The following is a 23,934-nucleotide window of genomic DNA, read 5'->3' on the forward strand; positions in this document are numbered from 1 at the left end:
TCAAGGTTTTAAATTTTTATTTAATACGAAAACAAATGTGATGATTGTCACATGATGAAACATGTATAAGTAAATAAATACAGTGATGGAAGTGAAAAAAAAATTAAATAGCACAATGAAACATTTTTTTATACTTTGAATATGCATCCATTGCATTTAAATATCTTCTAGCCACTACAGTTTGTCCATTTATTTTTATGTTTATGATTTTTATGTTTATTTCAAGTTTTATGATTCGACGAGCTCCATTGTTCTTTTACTGATGAGAATAGTTGTAATGTTTAACATTCAAGTAAGACCTAGAATCGGACAAGAAATTTGCTCAACAATTCTTTTTTCAGTATCATTAGTCAGGTACACAATGCCAGATCAAGCGCCAATTTTTGATATTGAGATAGTGATTAACATTTTGGTTTCCAAATTCCTTTTGGTTGGTTGTTGGTAGCTTAAAAACTGAAAAGAGCTACTTAGACAGATGTAGCTTAGCAGGACAATGTAACCTCTTCTACCCGACGAAGAAATTTGTTGACCTGTTCGGATTCGTTGATCACATTACAATTTGCCTTCATAATCTGCTGTACGATGCCGCATAAGAATAGGAATACTATTTTTCTCCTTCCACTTGCTATAGAGCTTAACACAAGACTGCATTCATCACAAATTTATCTTTGTATTACACTGTAATAAAAAAAAGTGTCCTTTGCCAGCCTTCACAACTTCAGTATCGAGTAAATGTCATTTTAATTATTGCTTGAAAAGTCTCTTAATCTCATTAAAATACATTATTTTTGAAGTTTTATTATTATTTATCTACATTGGGATATAAATAACTAGCACAGTTCTTTTACTGTTACTAAATCTTTTTTACTATCATCTTTTCTTACGTTAGCAAATTGTTGCTGTATTTCTTCTACCGTTATTCCTTTTGTCTCTGGTAGGCAAAAATAAGTAAATATACACGACAAAACAGAAAAAGAGGCATATAAGAAATAGACACCATAATCGTGTATGGATATTGTCAAACCTTGAAATGTTTTTGTTATAATAAATACAAAAAGCCAACATATTGCTGTAGCTGCTCCACAAATTAAACTTCGACTTCGCACTGACGTCATTTCTGCCATCATAAGCCAAGGAATTGGTCCAAACCCTATAGAAAATGCAGAAATGTATACTATAAGGGCAGCAAGAGGTATCCATCCATAGTCTGATTTCATTGATGCGTTTGATATACTCAAATAATCATAAGTACCGAATATGAATAAACTGATAGCCATACCCATACCCGAAATCATCAGTAGCAACTTCCGACCGCATCGGTCCATCAAAACACTACTAATTGCCGTAGCTACAACTAAAACAGCGTCAACTATCACGGTTCCTTCATTAGGATCAATAGAGCTTTGTGTCGCATTAAATATTTCAACAGTATAAAATAGAACGGCATTGGATCCCGTGGTTTGCTGGAAAAATACTAACGAAAAGGATAACAATGCTGGAATTATGAACTCTGGCTTTTTAATTTCTTTAAGAGATATAGATCCTTTCGGTTGGAGACGCATATCTTCATCAATAGAGACGCATTCTGCTGATGCATCGACAGTGTCCCCTTGCAAAAAATTTATAGCTGCAACTGCTTCTTGGTATCCACCTTTTCCAATAAGCCAACGTGGGGATTCTGGTACAAATGCCATTCCAACTATTGCTACAACTACAAGTACTGCTGAAGGCACGCACAGCCATTCCCAAGACAAAAATATACCAAGAGCATTAACAATAAGGACGCCAGTAACTATGAATAGTTGAAAGGATGCTCCAAGTAATCCACGTACGTTCGGTGTAGATATCTCAATTAAGTATGGAGGAATTGTGACACATGTTATACCGACGCACATTCCTGTGATGAAACGACCAAGATAAACGTAGACAAAATGGTCAGCATACGCAATGAATCCCCATCCTAGCATGAATGGAATAGAGTTCAGCATAAGAGTTCCTTTTCGACCAAATCGATTGCCTAGAAAGCCTGAAAATAAGAAATATGATATTATTTCATTTGCTTCAATTATTTAATTATTTATTAATTATAATAATTATTAAGTATAATTATTATAATTAATTATAATAATGTATAATTATAATTATAAAAAAACAATACCCGGGGAAGAAGATTACACTTCGAACTGTACAAGATTTATAAACAACCTGATATTATTAAATACATAAAAATAAATAGAATGAATTGGATGGCCCATGCGATTCGAATGAGTGATGACAATACAATAAAAAAGATACTGCTTTTTAAATCCACTGGAACAAGAAAGCGGGGAAGATAGCAGTTGAGATGGTATGACTCAGAGGAGTCTGATTTTCCTGCAATTAATGAAAAGAATTGGAGATCAAAGATAGATCGGAAGTCGTCATAGAGAAATCTTCAGAGGAAGGCATTGGCTTACATTGGGCTGTCTGGTCAACTATGATGATGATGATGTAATTATTAATTACACATTTATTATATTAATTATAATAATTATTTATTAATTTTTAATTATAAAAATTATTAAGTAATTATTAATTAATTTGCCATTATAATAATTATTAATTAATCATTAGTTATAATATTATTTAATTTAATTTCATTTTTCAATTACTATATGATATGCATGATAAGTTTGCTAAAATATTTCGTTAATGTCAGGAGTATGGTGATCAAATTTCTAAACCATGATTTGACGACAAACCAGCGGAGTTTCACTTAAGATTTTACGATTCGAAGATAACCATATAATTATAAAAAAACATGAATTTAAAAGTGCAGCAATTATTTTTTTTTTAATTTATTGATAACTAATATCAGGTGCAGAACCTGATATTAGTTATCAATTTTGATTTTATTTCTAAGTATAGTTTTGAAGCAGCATTTGATATTCTGTATTTGTTTAACTCATGTAAAATGATTGAGTACATACTTATTTCAATTTTTTATATTTTTTTGCTGAGATTATTTTCAGATGACTATGGAGTTTTCAACAGTTAGTTTCAGTATGGTGCTTTTTTGCTTTTCGCTTGCATTCTCTATGGAACAAAATTATCTTAATAAAAACCACCGGCTCACTTTTGATCTTTTTGATACTTTACTGCAAAAAAAAAAGAGGAAAAGTTTTTGGAGAAATCCAAGCACATTAGAAGACAAATGTGTTAAAAGTTGAGGACATTTTCTGTTCTCAAAGAATTTTAATGTTTTGAGGACAACTACGGAAATTTGAAGACAGTTCCGAAGACATGTTTATGAAGCAAGCTGCCTCAATATTCCTGGTATAAGTTAGACAGATGTTTTTCAAAAGTTTATGTTTGGAAAAAGGTTATGAGAAAGAGAGAAATTTAAAAAAAGTTTCTTGCAAGAAATTAATTCATTTGACAAGGTTTAAATTTCCTCTTTGAATTCCAGATTTTAATTCAAACTGATTTCAATGGATGGTGTTGCAGTTAATAAACCTATAAATCAAAGAAAAGTATTTAAAAATCCCATGACAGCATGTCACATTGCGACATGTGATTGCAGGTGATGGCCAATAGTTCAAGAATATTATAATGTGATTTTTATTAATTAAAATATTTAAGAAAAAAATAGATGCCATTTTCATTTATTTTTCTTAGGTTCATACGTTTTCCATATTCAGCGCCATCTCTCGAAAAATGTTTGAACTAAAAACGGGAACTCTGTGTAAATCTAATCATAAATTTGTTTTATCATTAATTTGTTGAAAATATTTTGTTGTTTTATTATTTTTTTTTATTAACATGAGCTGTTTCTCTGTTATAAATTTTTGAAAACTGTCAGTTTAACGTAGAACTCACCGTATCTGTTATCATCAAATGTCTTAAAAATAAATAAATCAACGATTTTACTCAGTTTAATTCTCTAGATTTGTTACTGAACTACAAGAGAACTTTTTATAGCCAAAAGTTAGAATGAATTGGGAGTTCGAAGGAAAACATAATCGACTAGCTAAAACTTATTTTATTCTTATGTTCTTTTTATTTTTGTGTTCTTCTTATTTTATGTTTCTGTCAGCGGTAAAATTTCTTGGCGAAAAAAAAAATAAATAAAAAAACTATTATGTTTAATTTTTAAATGTAATTTTCATGATGAAAAGCCAAAACAAGAAATATTTCATATATATATATATATATATATATATATATATATATATATATATATATATATATATATATATATATATATTTATATATATATATATATATATATATATATATATATATATATATATATATATGTAATACAAAAATTAAATACTTTTGTATTAATAAAAGAATTAAATCTCTTTCGTTTTCATAAAATGTCTTTGTTAAAGAATAAGCGTAGAGAGATTCTATTTTGGGAATTCAAGGCTGAAAACATACCATTGAAATATAAATAGATTTATATTTCAAGGGAAGAGTTATTTTTAGAATCGTTCCCTCGTTCACTTCCATATAAGGAAGCAGAAATGATTTTCCTTAATGCGTAAGGTTACAAGGAATGTACGACAGTGTGCCTTTTTACCTAAAATCTATGTTGGTATAAAACCTAAGAGCGCATAGTTTTGCGTGTCCTTTTCATCATAATGTGATCCTGATAAGCTGTGCCGGAATTGTCCGGAGTCTTGTCCATTCCCCTCCCGTAGGGAGCTTGGACGTCAACTGTAGCAATACCAGTCTACATTTAATAAACCTGTTTAGAACGTCTGATGGCTTATGACTGCAATTATTTCAAGCTAAATACAACACTAATAACAGGGTTGGAGCCCTGTTATTACAAGCCGACAGCATAGTTGCTTGCTGAGGAAATCTTTGACCGGCTGTGACTGCTACGTTGAAATTTTCCATCAACCCCCGGAGGAGAAAAAAATCGGCAGTGAAAAAAACGTTGAAGGAAGGAAGGATGGCGATTTTCCACCCGTACTACTGGTACCTCGTCGCGCCTGGAATGCTGGAGAGTGTCCCCCTGAAACCAGTGAAAGTATCCCATCCGATGACCCTACAATTCCATAGTGCCACAAAGTTGGAAGAAACATCAAACATGGTAGTGATTCGACACCGAGTGATCCTACAATTCTTACTACTCAAGTTGTGAATTAAAAAGTGATATATTTTGTGTCTCTCATCAAAGAAAAATAGATGAAGGTCAAAAGAAAGTGTGAATGGAAAGGATTTACTGTAGATATATTTTTTTTTCTCTCATTTTTTTTTCTCAATGTTATGATTGAATATTTTAGTAATATTAGATATGAGTAGTAATTTAAATATTTTATTTTGAATAATGGAATAGAACATTATACAGAGTTAGATTGTATTTCTTGTGTTTATATATTTTTTTTATATATAATATTATGATATAGTATTGTATTTATCGTGCATCTAAAATGTTTTTAAAGGAAATAAATGTGATTCAAACGTCAATTAAATTAGTGACGGCAAACAAAATTAAGTTATTATTTAAACTTCTGTTTCCAAATGATTTTTCTAGATTAAACCGTAACAAAATTTTAAATTTTTCTGAATTTTCTTTTGAACCAAACGATGAAGAATTTTCAAACAAACTACAAGAAATTTGTAATACTTTCAATTTTTCGGACTTAGTCAAAATTTCAGACATTTTAAATATTTCCAGTGAAGGAAATAAAGATGAAATTGCCAAACACATCTTAACTTGTTTATGCGATTTCAATTTTTTAAAAAATTCTTTAGTAATTGAAAATCCCTCTGAAGATGAGGAGGAAACTAAACAATTTCAATTTAAACAAACTCAAACGGATTTTGAATCACATTTACCAATTAAAAATTGTGTAAGTCAATTTACACAAGCTAGTTTAAATACTAAAATGTATGTTGATAAAGAAATACAAACTCATGTTTATACTGATAAAGATATGGCATCCTATAGTCAAAATTCTAGTAATGATTTAAATAATAGAGAACCTGAAACTAAATTAATAGTTAATTTCGCTGATGTTGAAGCAGTTACTCCTATTTTTAAAGGAGAAAAACACGAAAATATAAATTCTTGGTTTGAAAATTTTGAAACTCATGCTACCTTATTTAAATTGTCTGATATGCAAAAATTTTTATTTGCTAAAAGATGTTTGAAGGGAAATGCATTAACTTTAATTAGAAGTGAAACTCATTTAAATTCTTATGAAAAATTAAAAAATCTTTTGTTTGAAGAATTCGGACTTAGTTGTAATAGTGCAGAAGTACATGCAATGTTGCAAAAAAGAAAGCAAAGGTATAATGAAACACTTCAAGAATATTTCCTAAAAATGAAAGAAATTTCAACTCAAAGTGATATTGATGACTTAGCTCTAATCACTTACATAATTCAGGGAATACCAGACCAAACAAATAATAAATCAATTCTTTATGGAGCCAATAATCTTTTTGAATTTAAACAAAAACTTAGAATTTATGAAAAAATTAAAAGTGACTTAGACAAAAATAAATTTCAAAATAATAAGGGACCATTTATGAAAAAAATGGAAAACCCAAAATATGACATAAAGTGCTATAAATGTAATGCACCAGGACATAAAGCCCCGGCTTGTCCTAAAAATAAAAGTGTAACCCCGAATGTGACAAAACCCAAAATACATCATACTACACAGGAGAACCCATTGAATCAATGTAAATATTGCTCAAAGAAAGGACTTTTGAATCAATTTCACATGGGCTCCTCGTGTGTAAACAACCCTAGCAATGTTGTTGAAATGAACGTTCAAAATATGACAAATAATCAATAGCAATTAATAATATCCGGATATAAAGTTGAAAATGGATATATAGTTAAAAATGAATACCTAAATGGAGGTAAAGTGGAAAATAAATACCTAAAGGGACGTCCAAAACAAAATAAAAATGAAAAAGTTAACAAAGAGATATTGTTGAATGTTGATACCGGGTCAACATTGAATGTAATACCAAAAGATTTGGTGTTAAAATTGAATATTCCTATTAAAAAATGTGAGGAATTAAATGTTACCCAAACGAAAGGTCAACTAACACTTAACAAAATTTGTGAGTTTCCCCTTAAATTAGGCAAAATTGTTAAGTCAGTTAAGTTTTTTGTAATTGATACTGATTTACCATATGCTTTACTTGGGTTGCAGACTTGCAAAGAGTTTTGTTTGTTTATTGATTGTGTCGGGCCAGTTGTTACTCAATTTGGTAAGAGATTGATCACCTCTGCTAATTCTAACAGTGACAACTTATCTTTGCACATTAGACAACAAAATTCTCAAAATGTTAAAGTTAAAAATGTTGAAAAAATAAAAGTTGAAGATGTTTCAGTTAAAGTTAACATTGAAAAAAATAATGTAAAGGGTAACAAAAATAAAAGGAAAAGGACAAATAGGAAAAAGAAAAAATGTCCAAAATTTTCAAATGATTCGAAGATAGATCTAGGTAATGGATGCATACATTATCAGGTTAATATCGACGAAAAAATAAAAAATGAAAGCGAGATAGAAAATGTGGACTTAAAAGAAATTTTAAAAAGTTATGATGATATTTTTGCTAAACATAAACATGACGTAGGAGAAATCAGAATCGAGCCGCAAAGAGTCAGGTTAACATCAGATTTACCTATATCTCTAAGGCCTTACAAAACATCCCCAAAACAACAACAGGAAATTGATTTACAAACAGAAGAATTGTTAAAAAATAACATTATAAAAGAAAGTTCATCCCCTTATGCTGCCCCTGTAACTTTAGTCTTTAAAAAAGATGAAAATAAAAAGAGTCGTTTATGTGTTGACTTTAGAAAATTAAATCAAATTACAAAAACAGATTCTGAACCTCTACCTTTAATACAGTCTTTAATTGAAAAATTATCTAATAGTTGTTATTATTCTAAAATAGATTTATCACAGGGATATCATCATGTTCGTATTCATCCTGATGACACTGAGAAATTAGCATTCGCTACTCACAATGGTCTATTTGAATACTTAAGATTACCTTTTGGCTGGAAGAATGCGCCAAGCATCTTTCAACGTACAATTCGTAGAATTTTAAATAAACATAAAATTAAATTTGCTACAAACTACTTTGATGATATCATTATATTTTCTAATTCTTATGATGAACATTTAACCCATCTTAAAAAGATTTTTGATATTTGTAAACAAGAAAACTTAAAATTAAAACTTTCAAAATGTTCATTTTTGCAAAAACAAATAGAATTTTTAGGATATGAAATTAGCAATGGAATTGTGTCACCCGATAACCATAATATTGAGGTTATTAAAAAATTATTGCCCCCTAAAAATGTAAAATCATTGCAAAGATTTCTTGGATCAATAAATGTTTACAATAAATTTATTGATAGTTATGCAAGTATTCGACATCCTTTGAATAACTTGTTAAAGAAAGATGTAAAATGGGTGTGGTCAGAAAAATGTCAACAATCTTTTGAACTTTTAAAAAATGCTATTATTTGTAAACCAATTTTGAAAATTTATAATCCTAATCATGAATGTCATCTTTTTGTTGATGCATCGTTAGTTGGAATTGGTGCTGTGTTAAAACAGACAGATGAATGTGGTGTATTGCATCCTGTAGCTTTTCATTCTCGTTCCTTAAGGGACTATGAAAAAAACTATGCAATTACAGAACTTGAATGTCTTGCTATTGTAGATTCTTTAAATAAATTCCACCATTATCTTTTTGGCCAAAAATTCACCATACATACTGACCATGCTGCTTTAGTTTGGCTAAAAAATTTTAAAAATTTAAAAGGTAGATTATTTAGATGGTCATTATTGTTAAGTATGTATGAATATGATATTAAATACACAAAAGGTTCTACTAATTTTGAAGCAGATTGGCTTTCGAGAGATGCAACACATTCACTTGTCAAAATTAATTGTAACAATAATAATGTTCATGTTTCACATTTGTTAAAATTGGATGAAATTGTTGAAGCTCAAAGGAAAGATAACTTACAAGGTAAATTTGTTGATATCAATAATGTATTGTGTGTACGTAAGAAAAATTTTACTAAAATAGTTGTTCCATTTTCGTTAAGATTAAAACTTCTGCATAGTGCTCATGATAAATTTAATCATCCAGGAGTTCAGAAAATGATTAACTTAATAACCCCTGTTTATTATTGGAATAACATAACTTCAGATATAACAAAATTTTGTAGACATTGTCATACGTGCCAATTAAATAAAAAACCGCGACAAAAAAGATTTGGATTATTACAATCCTTACCCCCTGTTAATCAGTCATTTGACTTGCTAGCAATAGATAGTGTTGGTGGATTGAATTACTATAATTCAACAAAAAAATATTTAACTTTAATTATTGACCACCTCACAAGATACATTTGGGCTTTTGCATCAAAATCCATTAGCTCAGAAACCTATACAAATTTTTTACATCAAATTTTTCAAAATCAAATTCCTAAATCCTTGTTGAGTGATAGAAACGCTGCCTTTACTTCTTCTCATTTTAAAAAATTTTTGAAGCATAATAAAATTCAACAATTATTGACAACTGCACATCATCCGCAGTCTAATGGCAAGGTAGAACGCCTTGGTCAAACAATAATTACGAGTTTAAAATGTAAAATCAATGAAAAACCTACTAAAACTCCCTGGCCTACTATGTTAAAAGATATAGTTAATACTTATAACTTAACTCCCCATTCTGTAACAAAATTTCCACCTGCATACCTCATGCATGGTAGACTCCCCTATGAAAATCCCTTAAAGGAAAAAATCTATCCACCTGTTGAGGAAGCTAAAAAAATAGCAATTCGAAGAACTAAAGAATATCATGAAAGAAATAAAATCTATTATGATCCTAGATTTTTAGATATAGATTTTAAAACTGATGAATTAGTTATGTTTGAAGAATTTACTTATCCTAATACGAGGAAGTTGTCACCTCCTTTTAGTGGACCGTATAAAATTCTTCAAAAAATTTCAGAAACTAATTACAAAATAAATAAAAAGAATATGTTGAGTAAACAAAATTTTGAAATAGTACATATTTCAAAGCTTAGGAAATATCACAATCCACAAATGTTGAAATTAAATCATGAATAAATGACACTTGTTGTCCAGTTCGTTTTGCATAAAAATTTTGTATATTTTTGTGTGAAAATTTTAGTAGATTAGTTATGTAAATATTTCATTTTTCTTTCTGTTTAATTGACTAAACAGATAATTTGCATAATCATGTTTTTTATATTTTTGTCATTGTAAATAATATTTTTCTTCTCATAATTGAAAAAATGTTGTTTGTAGTAAGGAAAAAGGAACAATCGTACCAACCTAAAAATTTTAAATTTAAAGTATTCTAAGTTTTTTTATTTTGGCTCACCAAAAATTTTTTTTGGGGGGGATGTAATACAAAAATTAAATACTTTTGTATTAATAAAAGAATTAAATCTCTTTCGTTTTCATAAAATGTCTTTGTTAAAGAATAAGCGTAGAGAGATTCTATTTTGGGAATTCAAGGCTGAAAACATACCATTGAAATATAAATAGATTTATATTTCAAGGGAAGAGTTATTTTTAGAATCGTTCCCTCGTTCACTTCCATATAAGGAAGCAGAAATGATTTTCCTTAATGCGTAAGGTTACAAGGAATGTACGACAGTGTGCCTTTTTACCTAAAATCTATGTTGGTATAAAACCTAAGAGCGCATAGTTTTGCGTGTCCTTTTCATCATAATGTGATCCTGATAAGCTGTGCCGGAATTGTCCGGAGTCTTGTCCATTCCCCTCCCGTAGGGAGCTTGGACGTCAACTGTAGCAATACCAGTCTACATTTAATAAACCTGTTTAGAACGTCTGATGGCTTATGACTGCAATTATTTCAAGCTAAATACAACACTGATAACAGGGTTGGAGCCCTGTTATTACATATATATATATATATATATATATATATATATATATATATATATATATATATATATATATATATATATATGTAATACAAAAAGTAAATACTTTTGTATTAATAAAAGAATTAAATCTCTTTCGTTTTCAAAAAATGTCTTTGTTAAAGAATAAGCGTAGAGAGATTCTATTTTGGGAATTCAAGGCTGAAAACATACCATTGAAATATAAATAGATTTATATTTCAAAGGAAGAGTTATTTTTAGAATTGTTCCCTTTTTCAATTCCATATAAGGAAGCAGAAATGATTTTCCTTAATGCGTAAGGTTACAAGGAATGTACGAATGTGTCTTTTTACTTCAAATCTATGTTGGTATAAAACGCAAGAACGCATTGTTTTGCGTGTCCTTTTCATAATTATGTGATCCTGATAAGCTGTTCCGGGATTGTCCGGAGTCTTGTCCACTCCGCCTCCCATAGGGAGTGTGGACGTGAATTGTTAGCAATACCAATCTATATTTAAATAAACCTGTTTAGAACGTCTGATGGCTTATGACTGCAATTATTTTAAGCTAAATACAACACTGATAACAGGGTTGGAGCCCTGTTATTACAAGACGCCAGGATAGTTGCTTCTTGCGGAGGAAGTTTACCCATTTTTATCTCGTAAAGTAGTCTGACTGACTGCTACGTTGAAATTTTCCATCACCCCCGGAGGAGAAAAAAATCGGCAGTGAAAAAAACGTTGAAGGAAGGATGGCGATTTTCCACCCGTACTACTTGTACCTCGTCGCGCCTGACATGCTGATGTACTGAAACCGGTGAAAGTATCCCATCCGATGACCCTACAGTTCCATAGTGCCTCTAAGTATGAAGAAACATCAACCATGGTAGTGGTTCGACACCGAGTGATCCTCAAGTTGTGTGTGCTCAAGTTGTGAAAACAAAAAAGAATGTGCGCGAATCTTATTCATGAATTGCTACGATTTAAGTGCGCGAAAAAAGAAAAAAAAAGTGATTTTTTTTTTCTCTCGTCAACGAAAAATGGATGAAGGTCAAAAAAAAAGTGACAAATGAAAAGGATTGACTGTAGATATATTTTTTTTTTTTACTCTCTCATTTTTATTTTCTTTCTCAATGTTGTGATTAAAAATTTTAGTAATATTAGATATGAGTAGTAATCTAAATATTTTATTCTGAATAATGGAATAGTATATTATTAATGATTAGATTGCATTTCTAGTGTTTATATTGTTTTTTTTTTAAATTATGATATAATATTGGTCTTTAGTGCATTTAAAATGGTTTTTTTTGGAAAAAAAAATGTATGGTTCAAACGTCAATTAAATTAGTGACGGCAAACAAAATTAAGATTTTTTTTAAACTTTTGTTTACTAATGATTTTTCAAGATTTAACCTCATAAAAAATTAAATTTTTCAAAACTTATCTTTTGAACCTAACAATGAAGAGTTTCAAACAAAATGAAAGAAAGTGTAATACTTTTACTTTTTCGGACTTGGTCAAAACTAAAAACTCCTATTTTAAAAAATGTGAAACCCAAACAAAAGGACAGTTAACACTTAACAAAATTTGTGAGACTCCCTTATTACGATAGGCCACGTTTTTAACTCAGTTAAGTTTTTTTTACTTGATACTGATTTACCATATGCTTTAGTAGGGTTGTAGACTTGCAGGGATTTTTGTTTGTTTATTGATTGTGTCGGGCCAGTTGTTACTCTATTTGGTAAGAGACTGATCATCTCTGCTAATTCTAAAAGTGACAACTTATCTTTGCACAGTAAACAGCAGAATTCTCAAAATGTTAAGGTTAAAAATGGTGAAAAAGATGTTTCAAAAAAAGTAAACATCGAAAAAAGAAAAGAAGGATGTTTCAATAAAAGTAAACATCGAAAAAAGAAAAGAATGATGATTCAAAAAAAGTAAGCATCGAAAAAATGAATGTTAAGGATGTTTCAGTAAAAGTAAACATCAAAAAATAGAAAGAAAGAATGTCCAAAAAGTTCAAATGTTTCGAAGATAGATCTAGGTAATGGATGCGTTCATTATCAGGTTAATATCGACGAAAAAATATGTAAAGGGTAACAAAAACAAAAAATAAAAGGAAAATAGGAAAAGGAGAGAATGACCAAGAAACTGATTACAAAAACAAAATAGATGATAAGAAATTCAAGTAAACAAAATTTTGAAAAAGTACATGTATCAAAGCTTAGGAAATATCACAAACCACAAATGTTGAAATTAAATTCGAAATAAATGACACTTGTTGTCCAGTTCGTTTTGCATAAAAATTTTGTATATTTTTGTGTGAAAAAAATTTTTTTTTGAAAATTTTAGTAGAATAGTTATATTTCATCAAGTAAAAAAGTATTTTTTACCACACAGAATCTTAAATTCTGAATAAATGACACTTGTTGTCCAGTTCATTTGCATAAAAATTTTGTATATTTTTGTGTGAAAAATGTTTTTGAAAATTTTAGTAGAATAGTTTATAAACATGTTTAATTTTTCTTTCTGTTTAGTTACTAAATAGATAAATTGCATAATCATGTTTTTCATATTTTCGTCATTGTAAATAATATTTTTTCTTCTCATAATTGAAAAGATGTTGTTTGTAGTAGGGAAAAAGAAACACTCGTACCAACCTAAAAATTTTAAATTTAAAGTATTCTAAATTTTTTTTATTTTTTTTGGCTCACCAAAATTTTTTTTGGGGGGGATGTAATACAAAAAGTAAATACTTTTGTATTAATAAAAGAATTAAATCTCTTTCGTTTTCATAAAATGTCTTTGTTAAAGAATAAGCGTAGAGAGATTCTATTTTGGGAATTCAAGGCTGAAAACATACCATTGAAATATAAATAGATTTATATTTCAAAGGAAGAGTTATTTTTAGAATCGTTCCCTTTTTCAATTCCATATAAGGAAGCAGAAATGATTTTCCTTAATGCGTAAGGTTACAAGGAATGTACGAATGTGCCTTTTTACTTCAAATCTATGTTGGTATAAAACGTAAGAACGCATTGTTTTGCGTGTCCTTTTCATAATTATGTGATCCTGATAAGCTGTTCCGGGATTGTCCGGAGTCTTGTCCACTCCCCCTCCCATAGGGAGTGTGGACGTGAATTGTTAGCAATACCAGCCTATATTTAAATAAACCTGCTTAGAACGTCTGATGGCTTATGACTGCAATTATTTTAAGCTAAATACAACACTGATAACAGGGTTGGAGCCCTGTTATTACATATTATATATATATATATATATATATATATATATATATATATAATGTTCGAAATGTAGAGAAAGCATGGAAAAATTGCAGAACAGTGAAATACATTTGAACTTATACATTTATATACTTTATACATTATAACTAATACATTATACATTTTGAACTTATTTTATGAGCACTATTTACTTGCAGCTTATGCGCAGTAAGTGAAACTTATTGCTGTTCTTAATTTTCTTCGTGTTATATATATATATATATATATATATATATATATATATATATATATATATATATATATATATATATATATATATATATATATATATATATATATACACTACCGGTCAAAAGTTTGCGAAAATTTTGAAATCTACGAAAAAATGGTCTAAATTTAAAAGTTCATAGAACTGCGAAAAATCATTCAAACTGCATGAAAATTTGATATGTTCTTAAGTGAACCCTCTACATTTAGTTACATATGATCAAATTGCAATACTTTATTTTTTGTGAACTGAATCCAGCTTTTCATCATGGGTTGTTTCTTTGGTGAAAAAAGTTGTTAAGTTTGAACACCTGCCAAACTTGCAAAAATTTTTTTTTATACTTTCTGTTAATAGAAAATAGTTATTTCAACCGTTCTATGTAAGCCCTAAAAATTTCAGATCGATTTGATTTTTTTTGACGAAGTTATAGATTTTTGAAAAGCATGTGTACTTTTCTCGATTTTTGAGCATTCCACATATGAGGTCTTTTGGTCTATACATCTTCTACCAAAGAACTTTTTAATTTTAATGTTTTCTATATTTTCAACTAATTAATATTGATTATAAAACAAATATTCTTATTCATTATTGTAATTACAAAGAATTTATTATAAATATAATTAGAACAATATCTCATAAATGTCACATTTCATCGAAAATTTGTTTGTTCTTGCAAACGATGCTCTGATATTTCGAATCGAAATCAGTTATGGGACATTTTACAACAGGAATGGAACTCTATATCACTTGAAGTGATTAATGGTTTGTTAGATCGAATGCCACGCATATGTAAGGCTATAATAAAAGCAAAAGGTGGATGGTTCGAGGAATCTAAGATTTAAATGTTAATTTATTTAATTACAAAATACGAATAAGAATATGTTAAATATTTGACCTGTTGTAAATAAAATAGTTAGTAAAAATGCAAATTTTTCATACTATTGATATTATTTTCTTAGAATTATTTATGTAATTATTGTTATAACTTTTTATTTTAATTTAATGTAAAGTAAAAATATCACAACAAAACTAATACATATAAGCAATAAATATAAACAATAAATATAAACAATGATGAATAAGAGTATTTGTTTTATAATAAATATTAATTATTTGAAAATATAGAAAACATTAAAATTAAAAAGCTCTTTGGTAGAAGAGGTATAGACCAAAAGACTGCATATGTGGAATGCTCAAAAATCGAGAAAAGTACACATGTTTTTCAAAATTCTATAACTTCGTCAAAACAAATCGAAACAATTTGAAATTTTGAGGGCTTACACAGAACGGTTCAAATAACTATTTTCCATTAACAGAAAGTACAAAAATTTTATTTTGCAAGTTTGGCAAGTGTTCAAACTTAGCAACTTTTTTCACCATAGAAACAACCTATGATGAAAAGCTGGATTCAGATCGCAAAAAACAAAGTATTGCAATTTGATCATATGTAACTAAATGTAGAGGATTCACTTTAGAACATATCAAAATTGCATGCAATTTGACTGATTTTTCGCAGTTCTATGAACATTTGAATTTAGACCATTTTTTCGTAGATTTCAAAATTTTCGCAAACTTTTGACCGGTAGTGTATATATATATATATATATATATATATATATATATATATATATATATATATATATATATATATATATATATATATATATATATATATATATATATATATATATATATATAAAACCAGTTTGATTGCCTGATAAAACTTGAAGGTTATCCTTTACCAAATTTTTACTTTCTTAGTTTCCGTCAACAATTAAACAGGTTTCGATGTTTCAGTCATGCTTTCTTTAGTAATGATTCGTTAGAGTTCGGCAGCGTTTTTGTCATTTCTGCGCTTAAATATTAATTGACGTCTTTAAATATTAATTGATGTTGGAAAAAGAAGCTTATTAGATCTGAAGTAAGATTAGAGGGGTTAATACCGGGTAGCTAAGGTTTGAAGGTCTGATGGGGGTAAAATGTTTGACCTAGAAACTGTCTGATTTAACCAAAACATTCATTGTTTTTTTCTATTTTATAACCGTCGTTGAACAGCCGACCCAAATTTGAGTTCACGACTACCAATGTTCAAATCCGCTTCCATGTATTTTTGAACCCGATCCAGAAGACAAGGGAACTCCTGGATCCTGGATTAGGAGAAATTTGTCTTCGTGGAGAACATTTTGACGGAACTAACCCGTATTTGCGTTACATGGAGAGGAAAACCGCGAAAATCTCCAACGATTAGTCAGATGGCAAGGGGACTCTATAACCCGTGATCCGTCTACCACTGAGGATATTTTACGCCAGCACTGCGGTCGGTGCAAGCCGTGTGTGGACTTCGAATCAAGCAGCCACTCTAGGGATTCGAATCCGGTTTACTTCATTGGGAGGCGAGTGCTCTATCCATTGAGCCAACGCAGCAATAAATAAGGATAGCTTAAAAAACAAGAGAACATTAGAAAGTTGACATAGTAAAACAAAATTTATCTGCATAAACGCCGTAAATTAATCAACAATTACCCTCTAATATGATAGGTTCTTTTTCTTGACTAATAAAATGTAATTTTGAGTTTGCCAGCAAGAAAATATAACCAATTTTGACGCGAATCTTACCCCATTCTCTCCTCTTTTTTTAGAAACAGACACTTTCATTTTGAAATATTATGCAAGTTTAAAAATGTTTTTTTTTAATGGTAGATCCATCTTTTTATCTATTAAAGTACACTCTATAACAAAATAATCGAGGCACCAAGAAGCAATCATCCGATTGCTTTGAAATTTCATATGCATGAATGTTTTGAACAGATATGGCTGGAATGATGCCGACTGGGGACGTATTGTCTTTAGCGACCAAACCCGCTTCCAACTGTGTCCTGACAATCATCGAAGACGTGTTTGGAGACGCACAGGGCAGAGGGGGGATCCTGCCTTCACTATTGTACGCCACATCGGCCCTCAACAAAGCATTATGGTCTGGGGTGCCATTTCCTTTGACAGCCGAACTCTTTTGGTCGTCATTAGAGGTACACTTACTGCACAGCGGTACGTCGACGACATCCTAAGACCTGTTTTGCTACCGTTCCTTTTGCAGCGCCCTGGGCTGATTTTTCAGCAGGACAATGCCATACCACATACGGCACGTGTTGCTATGAACTGTTTGCAAGCTTGTCAAACTCTTCATTGGCCTGCCAGATCACCAGATCTCTTTCCCATCGAGCATGTTTGGGATATCATGGGAAGGCGATTGCATCTGTCACGGAATGTTGATGACCTCGTTCGACAATTGAATCGAATTTGGCAGGAAATACCGCAAGAGACCATCCGGGAGCTTTATCGGTCTATACCACGCCGTGTGGCTGCTTGTATCCAGGCTAGAGGCGGGTCAACACCTTATTGAACTTGTTACTGTATTTCTGCAATAAATTATTCAATTGTTCTGAAATTTTAATCATTCACTGTTCTGTACATTGTCTTCCTATCCACCAATTTTCGTTTCAATCGGCCAACTCCTTTGTGGTGCGTCGATTTTTTTGTTATAGAGTGTATAATTCAGAGTTTGTCCGCTGGAAAACTGAAATAATTTCGCCAAAATCGAGGTACCTGGTTTCACCCTACTCTGTCCTATATAACTGGTGTGTGGTATATAAGAGTAACATTATTCGGTTCTGTGTCATATCTTTTCTAAAGCAGTGTTGCCACTTATTAGTCCTAAAACCTTTGCATAATGGGGATAATTGCAATAACGTAGTTGCCAACTTCTTTCGAGATAATGTTTTTATCTCGAAATTTATAAATTCGTACTTAATTTTTTTCATAATAAATTTCATTTAGAAATATTTTGATATGAAAATAAATAAAAAATATATATCTATAAATGGCCTAATAATTATGCCTCAAGCTTTTAAGTGTTGATCAAATGTAAAAGAAAAATATCTGTGTACGATTTTTAATTCATTTTTAATTCCATTACTTCTCCAAAAAAAAAAAAAAAAAAAAAAAAAAAATTCGTAAAACGTAAAAGTTGGCATAGAACTTTTTTGATTACTTTATCATTTTATTCAATGTTCATAACTATTATGCTTTATCTAATCACTTTAATTATATGTTAGGAGCGAATGCACTAACATGTAATACGCCTGATTAACATGGATGCTTCATTTTATAGAACAAATTCCTTACATTAGAAATCGAGCAGGAACAATTTTTAGTATCGAACACGAGTTAGATAACCATGTGACAAAAGACAATTCTGTCACCTATTGTTTGTTCTATCACAAACACGAGGTTTTCATAATCAATTTTGAGGATCTCAGATATTTTTTTCACGAACGTTACTGGATAATTATTTGATAACTTCTTTTGGCTATTGAAGAACTTCTATGTGAAATTTTACAAACAGATAACTGAGGAAATAAAGAACTTACTGTAGGTATTCAAAAGCTTGCAACATTTTACGTACTAATAAATGCATATTTTTTTTACAAATTTTATACTTTGATGCACCCAATTCCAGCATAAGCAAGACGATATAAAACATCGATTCTAATTAAACGAGTTTAAAAAATGACGTAGTTAACGGTTACGATTAAAATATTAAAATTATGACTTTGTATTTAAAAAGATCTATGAGTTTATGATTTATTAAAAAAAAATATCCTGAACTTTACAAATGTAATTTATTTGAGTACGTAATTATTTAATTAGATTTCTAAGGTGTTCTGTGATCACCACCCTTAATATATATTTTATAATCCTCGTCAAAACTGAAGTGAAAAAGGTATATACTTAAAATGTCTCAGATTAATATTTAATCAATGAAAAAACAAAATCTCCATGGAAATTTAACAAATGATTACTGAGGAAGTCGGGAGTCAAGACATCAAAACTTGTTTGATTGTTGGAGAAAAAAAAAAGAGAGTTAAGACTATGTGACTTTGAGAAATACCTCAATTTTTTTTCTAGCAATCAAACTGGTTCTGATGTTTTTCACTTTGTCATCCTCGCTAATGTAATATAGCGTTTTTTTATTTATTTCTTAGCTTACATTATATTTTATTTTTATTTCATAACCGTCGTTGAACAGACGACCCTGCATTGAGTTTACTACTACTGTTCAACTCCGTGACCTTGTAATTCTGAACTCAATCCTGAAGACAAGGAAACTTCTGGATCAAGTATTGGGAGACATTTGCCTTTGTGTAGGACTTAATGATGGAACTAACCCGCATTTAAGTTACATGGCGAAGAAAACAGCGAAAACCTCCCATTGTTAGCCTGAGGGCAGGGGGACACTAACCCATGATCCATAAATACCTCTGAGGATATTTTACGTCAGCATTGTGGTCGGTGCGAGCCGGGTGCGGAATTCATATGAATCAGTCATTGCTAGGATTCGAACCTAAGCTACCTCATGGGGAGGCGAGAACTCATTCCTCTAAGCCACGTCGAATCCGTATGTGATGCTTTTTGGGCTTCATTATTGGCAAGATTTCTAAACATTGACATTGATTGCGAATCGCACTGTATTCTCGAACTGTAGGTAGTGGATATGGCAAGTATTTGTTAATTTATAAACATAAACTGCACGAAAAATGATAATTAAATGGTTATTTGTTCAATGAAATGAATTTCTTTTAAAAATGAGCTGATGAAAATGTATTTACATTCTTGATTTCTTTTGCATTTTATCAAAGAAAGAAATAACTTTCAGAGTCGCATATACTTCTGTCATATTGCTCAACAACTTAATTTACTGTAGAAGCCTTATTATGTAATACGCTAATTATTATGTAATATATTATTCTATAATATCATTTTGTGATCTACAGATTTAAGAAGGCGAAGAGAACAGAATCATTTTCTTGATAGAACAAATCAAAGTGGTATGATAGCATCTTAAAATCTTCCAATGGCACGTGAGCAAAGGTTAGGGATTATATGGCTACGTTTAGAAACTGGCATAATTGTTCAACAACAATGCTGTTGCCGCAATTAATATGAAAAGTATGTTTTTATAAATAATAATCAGTACTTACTGGCGACTATGCCTCCCAGTACGGCTCCAAGAGCTATAATACTTCCTATCCATGCTACTTGACCATTATCTGGCCTTAATGGACTACTAGATCTTTGCATGTCCGCAGTTGCAGATGCGGAATAACCGCATACCATGCCGGTAGCCATTGCAAACGATAAAGCAGCAATTGCTGCTAAATACATTTTTGGGAAACCACATTTTCTAGCAGTTAAGTTATTGGAATTACTGAAATCAGCCATTTTTTAAAACATGTCCATTCAATCACTTAAAAATCATAGAATGAGAAATATCCAACAACTGTGTTTTGTTTCACTTTTTTCTGTTTGGTGACATAACTTTTCTAATTATCTTATCTTTCACTGATACTTTATCGCACTATATTTTTAAAAATTCGCACTTTTTCTTCCTAATCTAATAACAACACTCATTTAAATCTGGGTTTTATAAATAAATATATTGCCTGTATTTTTATTGCGTTTATGAAAGTTAAATGTTTATTTGTCATTTTATATTTATTACTTCTCTATCATTTGCGCGTGATTTGGGATTGGATTACCGAAAAAAGATCGAATTGCGTCTCACTCTATTTTTGTTTCTTTTTTTTATATTCTTTTCTTTTTAAACCTTCAGCCAATTTATTATGCTTAAATGCACAATTTGTCTTAAATTAAACTTATTTACATGCACAATTATTTACTTTTTTTATTTGATACTATTTGTATATGTTTTGAGAGTTAAAGAGGAAATGAAATTACTGTTTGATAGTTTCGAATAGCGTCGAAATGCTGGACTGGTCCAAACAATAGATTCACTCTTATTAGTGTTCAGCGAAATTATAGTCTCACTTAAATTTTCTATAAGTTTAAAGAAATAAACAACTGTTATTGACAATTGTCTCTTTAGAACTTTAAATTATGCTTTTATATACCATATCTAACAATGCATACTTCTCAATTAAGTTTATTTATGACAAAATTAATAGCAGTATACTAACCAGATATCCATATTCTATGTTAGGGACAAAAATTATATTTTGTAAAAATAATCAAAATAAGTAGAATTTATTACATACCTTTACTATAAAAAAATTGCACAAAAGTTAAAAATCACAACTAATTATTACTTGTTTGCAGGTCCCGCAGTGGACTGATCGTTAAGACACGGTTCCCAGCAGATCACCGAAGTCAAGCATCACTGGCTACGGTCAGTGTGCGGGTGGGTGACCACTTGGATCAGTCTGCGTAGGGACCGAGGGTGTGCGGTATTGGTCCTCGCTAAACTGTGCTGCCGTAGAGTGCTCGACTTCGCGCGCAGGTCGTCGGGCTACCGAAGCGGGGGTGCCATCCCCTCCGCAGAGGATCGAAATTGTGATGGCATGTCTTCGGATCATCCTCCGGGATGTTTCCCAGACCGTCGCCAATAGCCCATTGTGCAGCTCTAGTGCGACGTAAATTAACAACAACAACAACTTGTTTGCAGAGCTAACAGTTAACTAATTATTAACTGTTAACACTGCAAAAATAGCAGAATACGTAATCGTAAATTTTCATGGCTAGCTTTGTTTTTAAATAAAATTTTTTAAAATTTTCTTTTGTTTTCAAGATGCTTCGCCTGAGAACGCGTACCCCGCCAAACTGTTCCCGTACCCCTGAGGGTACGCGTACCACACTTTGGGAAACACTGCAATAGGAGAATATTTTGTTTTCAAAACAACTAGTATTCTTATAATGCTTATGGACATAAAAAGTATAGAGTAACATTAGGACGAATGAATTTATAAGCGTGATTACTTACTTGATAAGCTGATGTAAACACAAGCATTAAAAATATTCTCATAGGAAGTTTTGCTTCATATGACTTATGGAATCGCAATGACTCAGGGGATAGAGCGTTCGCCTTTCAATGAGGTGAACCGGGTTCGATCCCGGCGATGGCTGGTCGATACGAATTCCGCATCTGGCTTGCACCGAGCACAGTGCTGACGTGAAATATCCTCAGTGGTAGACGGATCATGGGTTAGAGTCCCCTTGCCGTCAGGCTAACAGTGGGAGGTTCTCGTGGTTTTAGTCTCCATGTAACGCAAATCTGGGTTAGCCCCATCAAAAAGTCCTCCACAGAGGCATAATTTCTCTCAATACTCGATCCAGGAGTTCCCTTGTCTTCTGGATTGGGTTCAAAATTACAAGGCTACGGAGTTGAATATTAGTAGTCGTAAACCCATAAAATTGGGTCGGCTGTTCAACGACGGTTATAAAATAAAATAAAATAAAATATGACTTATGACTCCATAGTCTGTGAGCTCTACCAATTACTCCTATCATATTGAGACGTTGCAATACAAAAGCTGCAATATACATTACAATCGTAACAGGTGAGTTAAAAGTAATTTCAAAATCTGAGAATCAATTTTAGAATTATGAGTTTAGAATTATAATGTAAAAAAATTTTAGGTGATTTTTTTCCTGATGCATTTATTTTTACGATATGACGTTATAATACAAAATTAATTTTAACTACGTTTTCATAATCTCCGTTTGATCCAGTTGAAAAAATATATATACTGCGATCACTAAACTATTCTTTTAAGTAAACATCTAACTTTATAAGGATGTAAAAAGGGAAAAATAAATAAATGGGCCAACCTAAATAACTTTTGATACAATGATCGAATCTTAGACTCAGTCTTAACAGTTCGAGGGGGTGACTTTAAATATGCTAATTAATTAGGGCAGACGATATTTTAAGTTACGAAATCAGACACAAAAACCTACTTCTTCAAAATAAAAAAAATATTTTTCGGTGGATTTGGATTTCTGACCCCCAAAATATAAGAGGTAGCCGCAATCTGGGACATATGGTCCCCATAGTTTGATCAGGGGAACGAGACAAAGTTTGGACCCTCTGATGTTAATTCAATTTTTTGCGTATTTCGCCATATCCCGAAAATTTTTTAAGTGACTTGAAACATTTTTGCACACATTTATGAGATTTGTTTATCCAATAATTCCAGGCAAAAAATAAGTTTTAGGAAATATTTATTATTTTTATTGCTTTAATGAATAATAGTTGAAAAAAAATTGAATTGTAAGATGAAAAATTTTTTACGTCATTTTCAAGCATTTAATTTCACATTGTAAAATACAAATTTTAACGAAATCGGTTGAATAGTTTCTGAGAAATCATATTTTAAATATACGATGCTTACAAAATTCAATTTCTCAGGAACTACTCAACCAATTTCGCTCAAATTTTGTATCTCACCAATGTAAAATTCAATCCTTTGAAATTATGTAAAGAATTTTATACCTTGCAATTTTTTTCCAACAATCATTAAATAGAATAATTAGCAACAATAAATATTTACTGGAATTTATTTTTTGTAGGAAATTATGTTTCGATAAACGAGTTTCATAATTTTGTGGGCAAAAATTTTTCAATTCGGCTAATAAATTTTCGAGATA

At 30.6% G+C, this 23,934-nt stretch overlaps 1 protein-coding gene across 1 annotated transcript; it reads right to left on the minus strand.

Moving 5' to 3' along the window:
• Positions 1 to 20,809, minus strand: LOC107443346 (facilitated trehalose transporter Tret1). The gene is made up of 2 exons (XM_016057189.4): positions 20,472 to 20,809; positions 1 to 2,026 (listed from the first exon to the last, which is right to left on the minus strand). The coding sequence occupies exons 1-2, from the start codon at positions 20,710 to 20,712 to the stop codon at positions 831 to 833; spliced, it is 1,437 nt and encodes a 478-aa protein (XP_015912675.1). The 5' UTR covers positions 20,713 to 20,809; the 3' UTR covers positions 1 to 830.
• Positions 20,810 to 23,934: the final 3,125 nt, after the last annotated feature.

Source organism: Parasteatoda tepidariorum, chromosome 12, assembly GCF_982258835.1.
Source record: "Parasteatoda tepidariorum strain Cologne lab strain chromosome 12, Ptep-v5.0, whole genome shotgun sequence".
In the NCBI taxonomy this organism is placed as follows: Eukaryota; Metazoa; Arthropoda; class Arachnida; order Araneae; family Theridiidae; genus Parasteatoda; species Parasteatoda tepidariorum.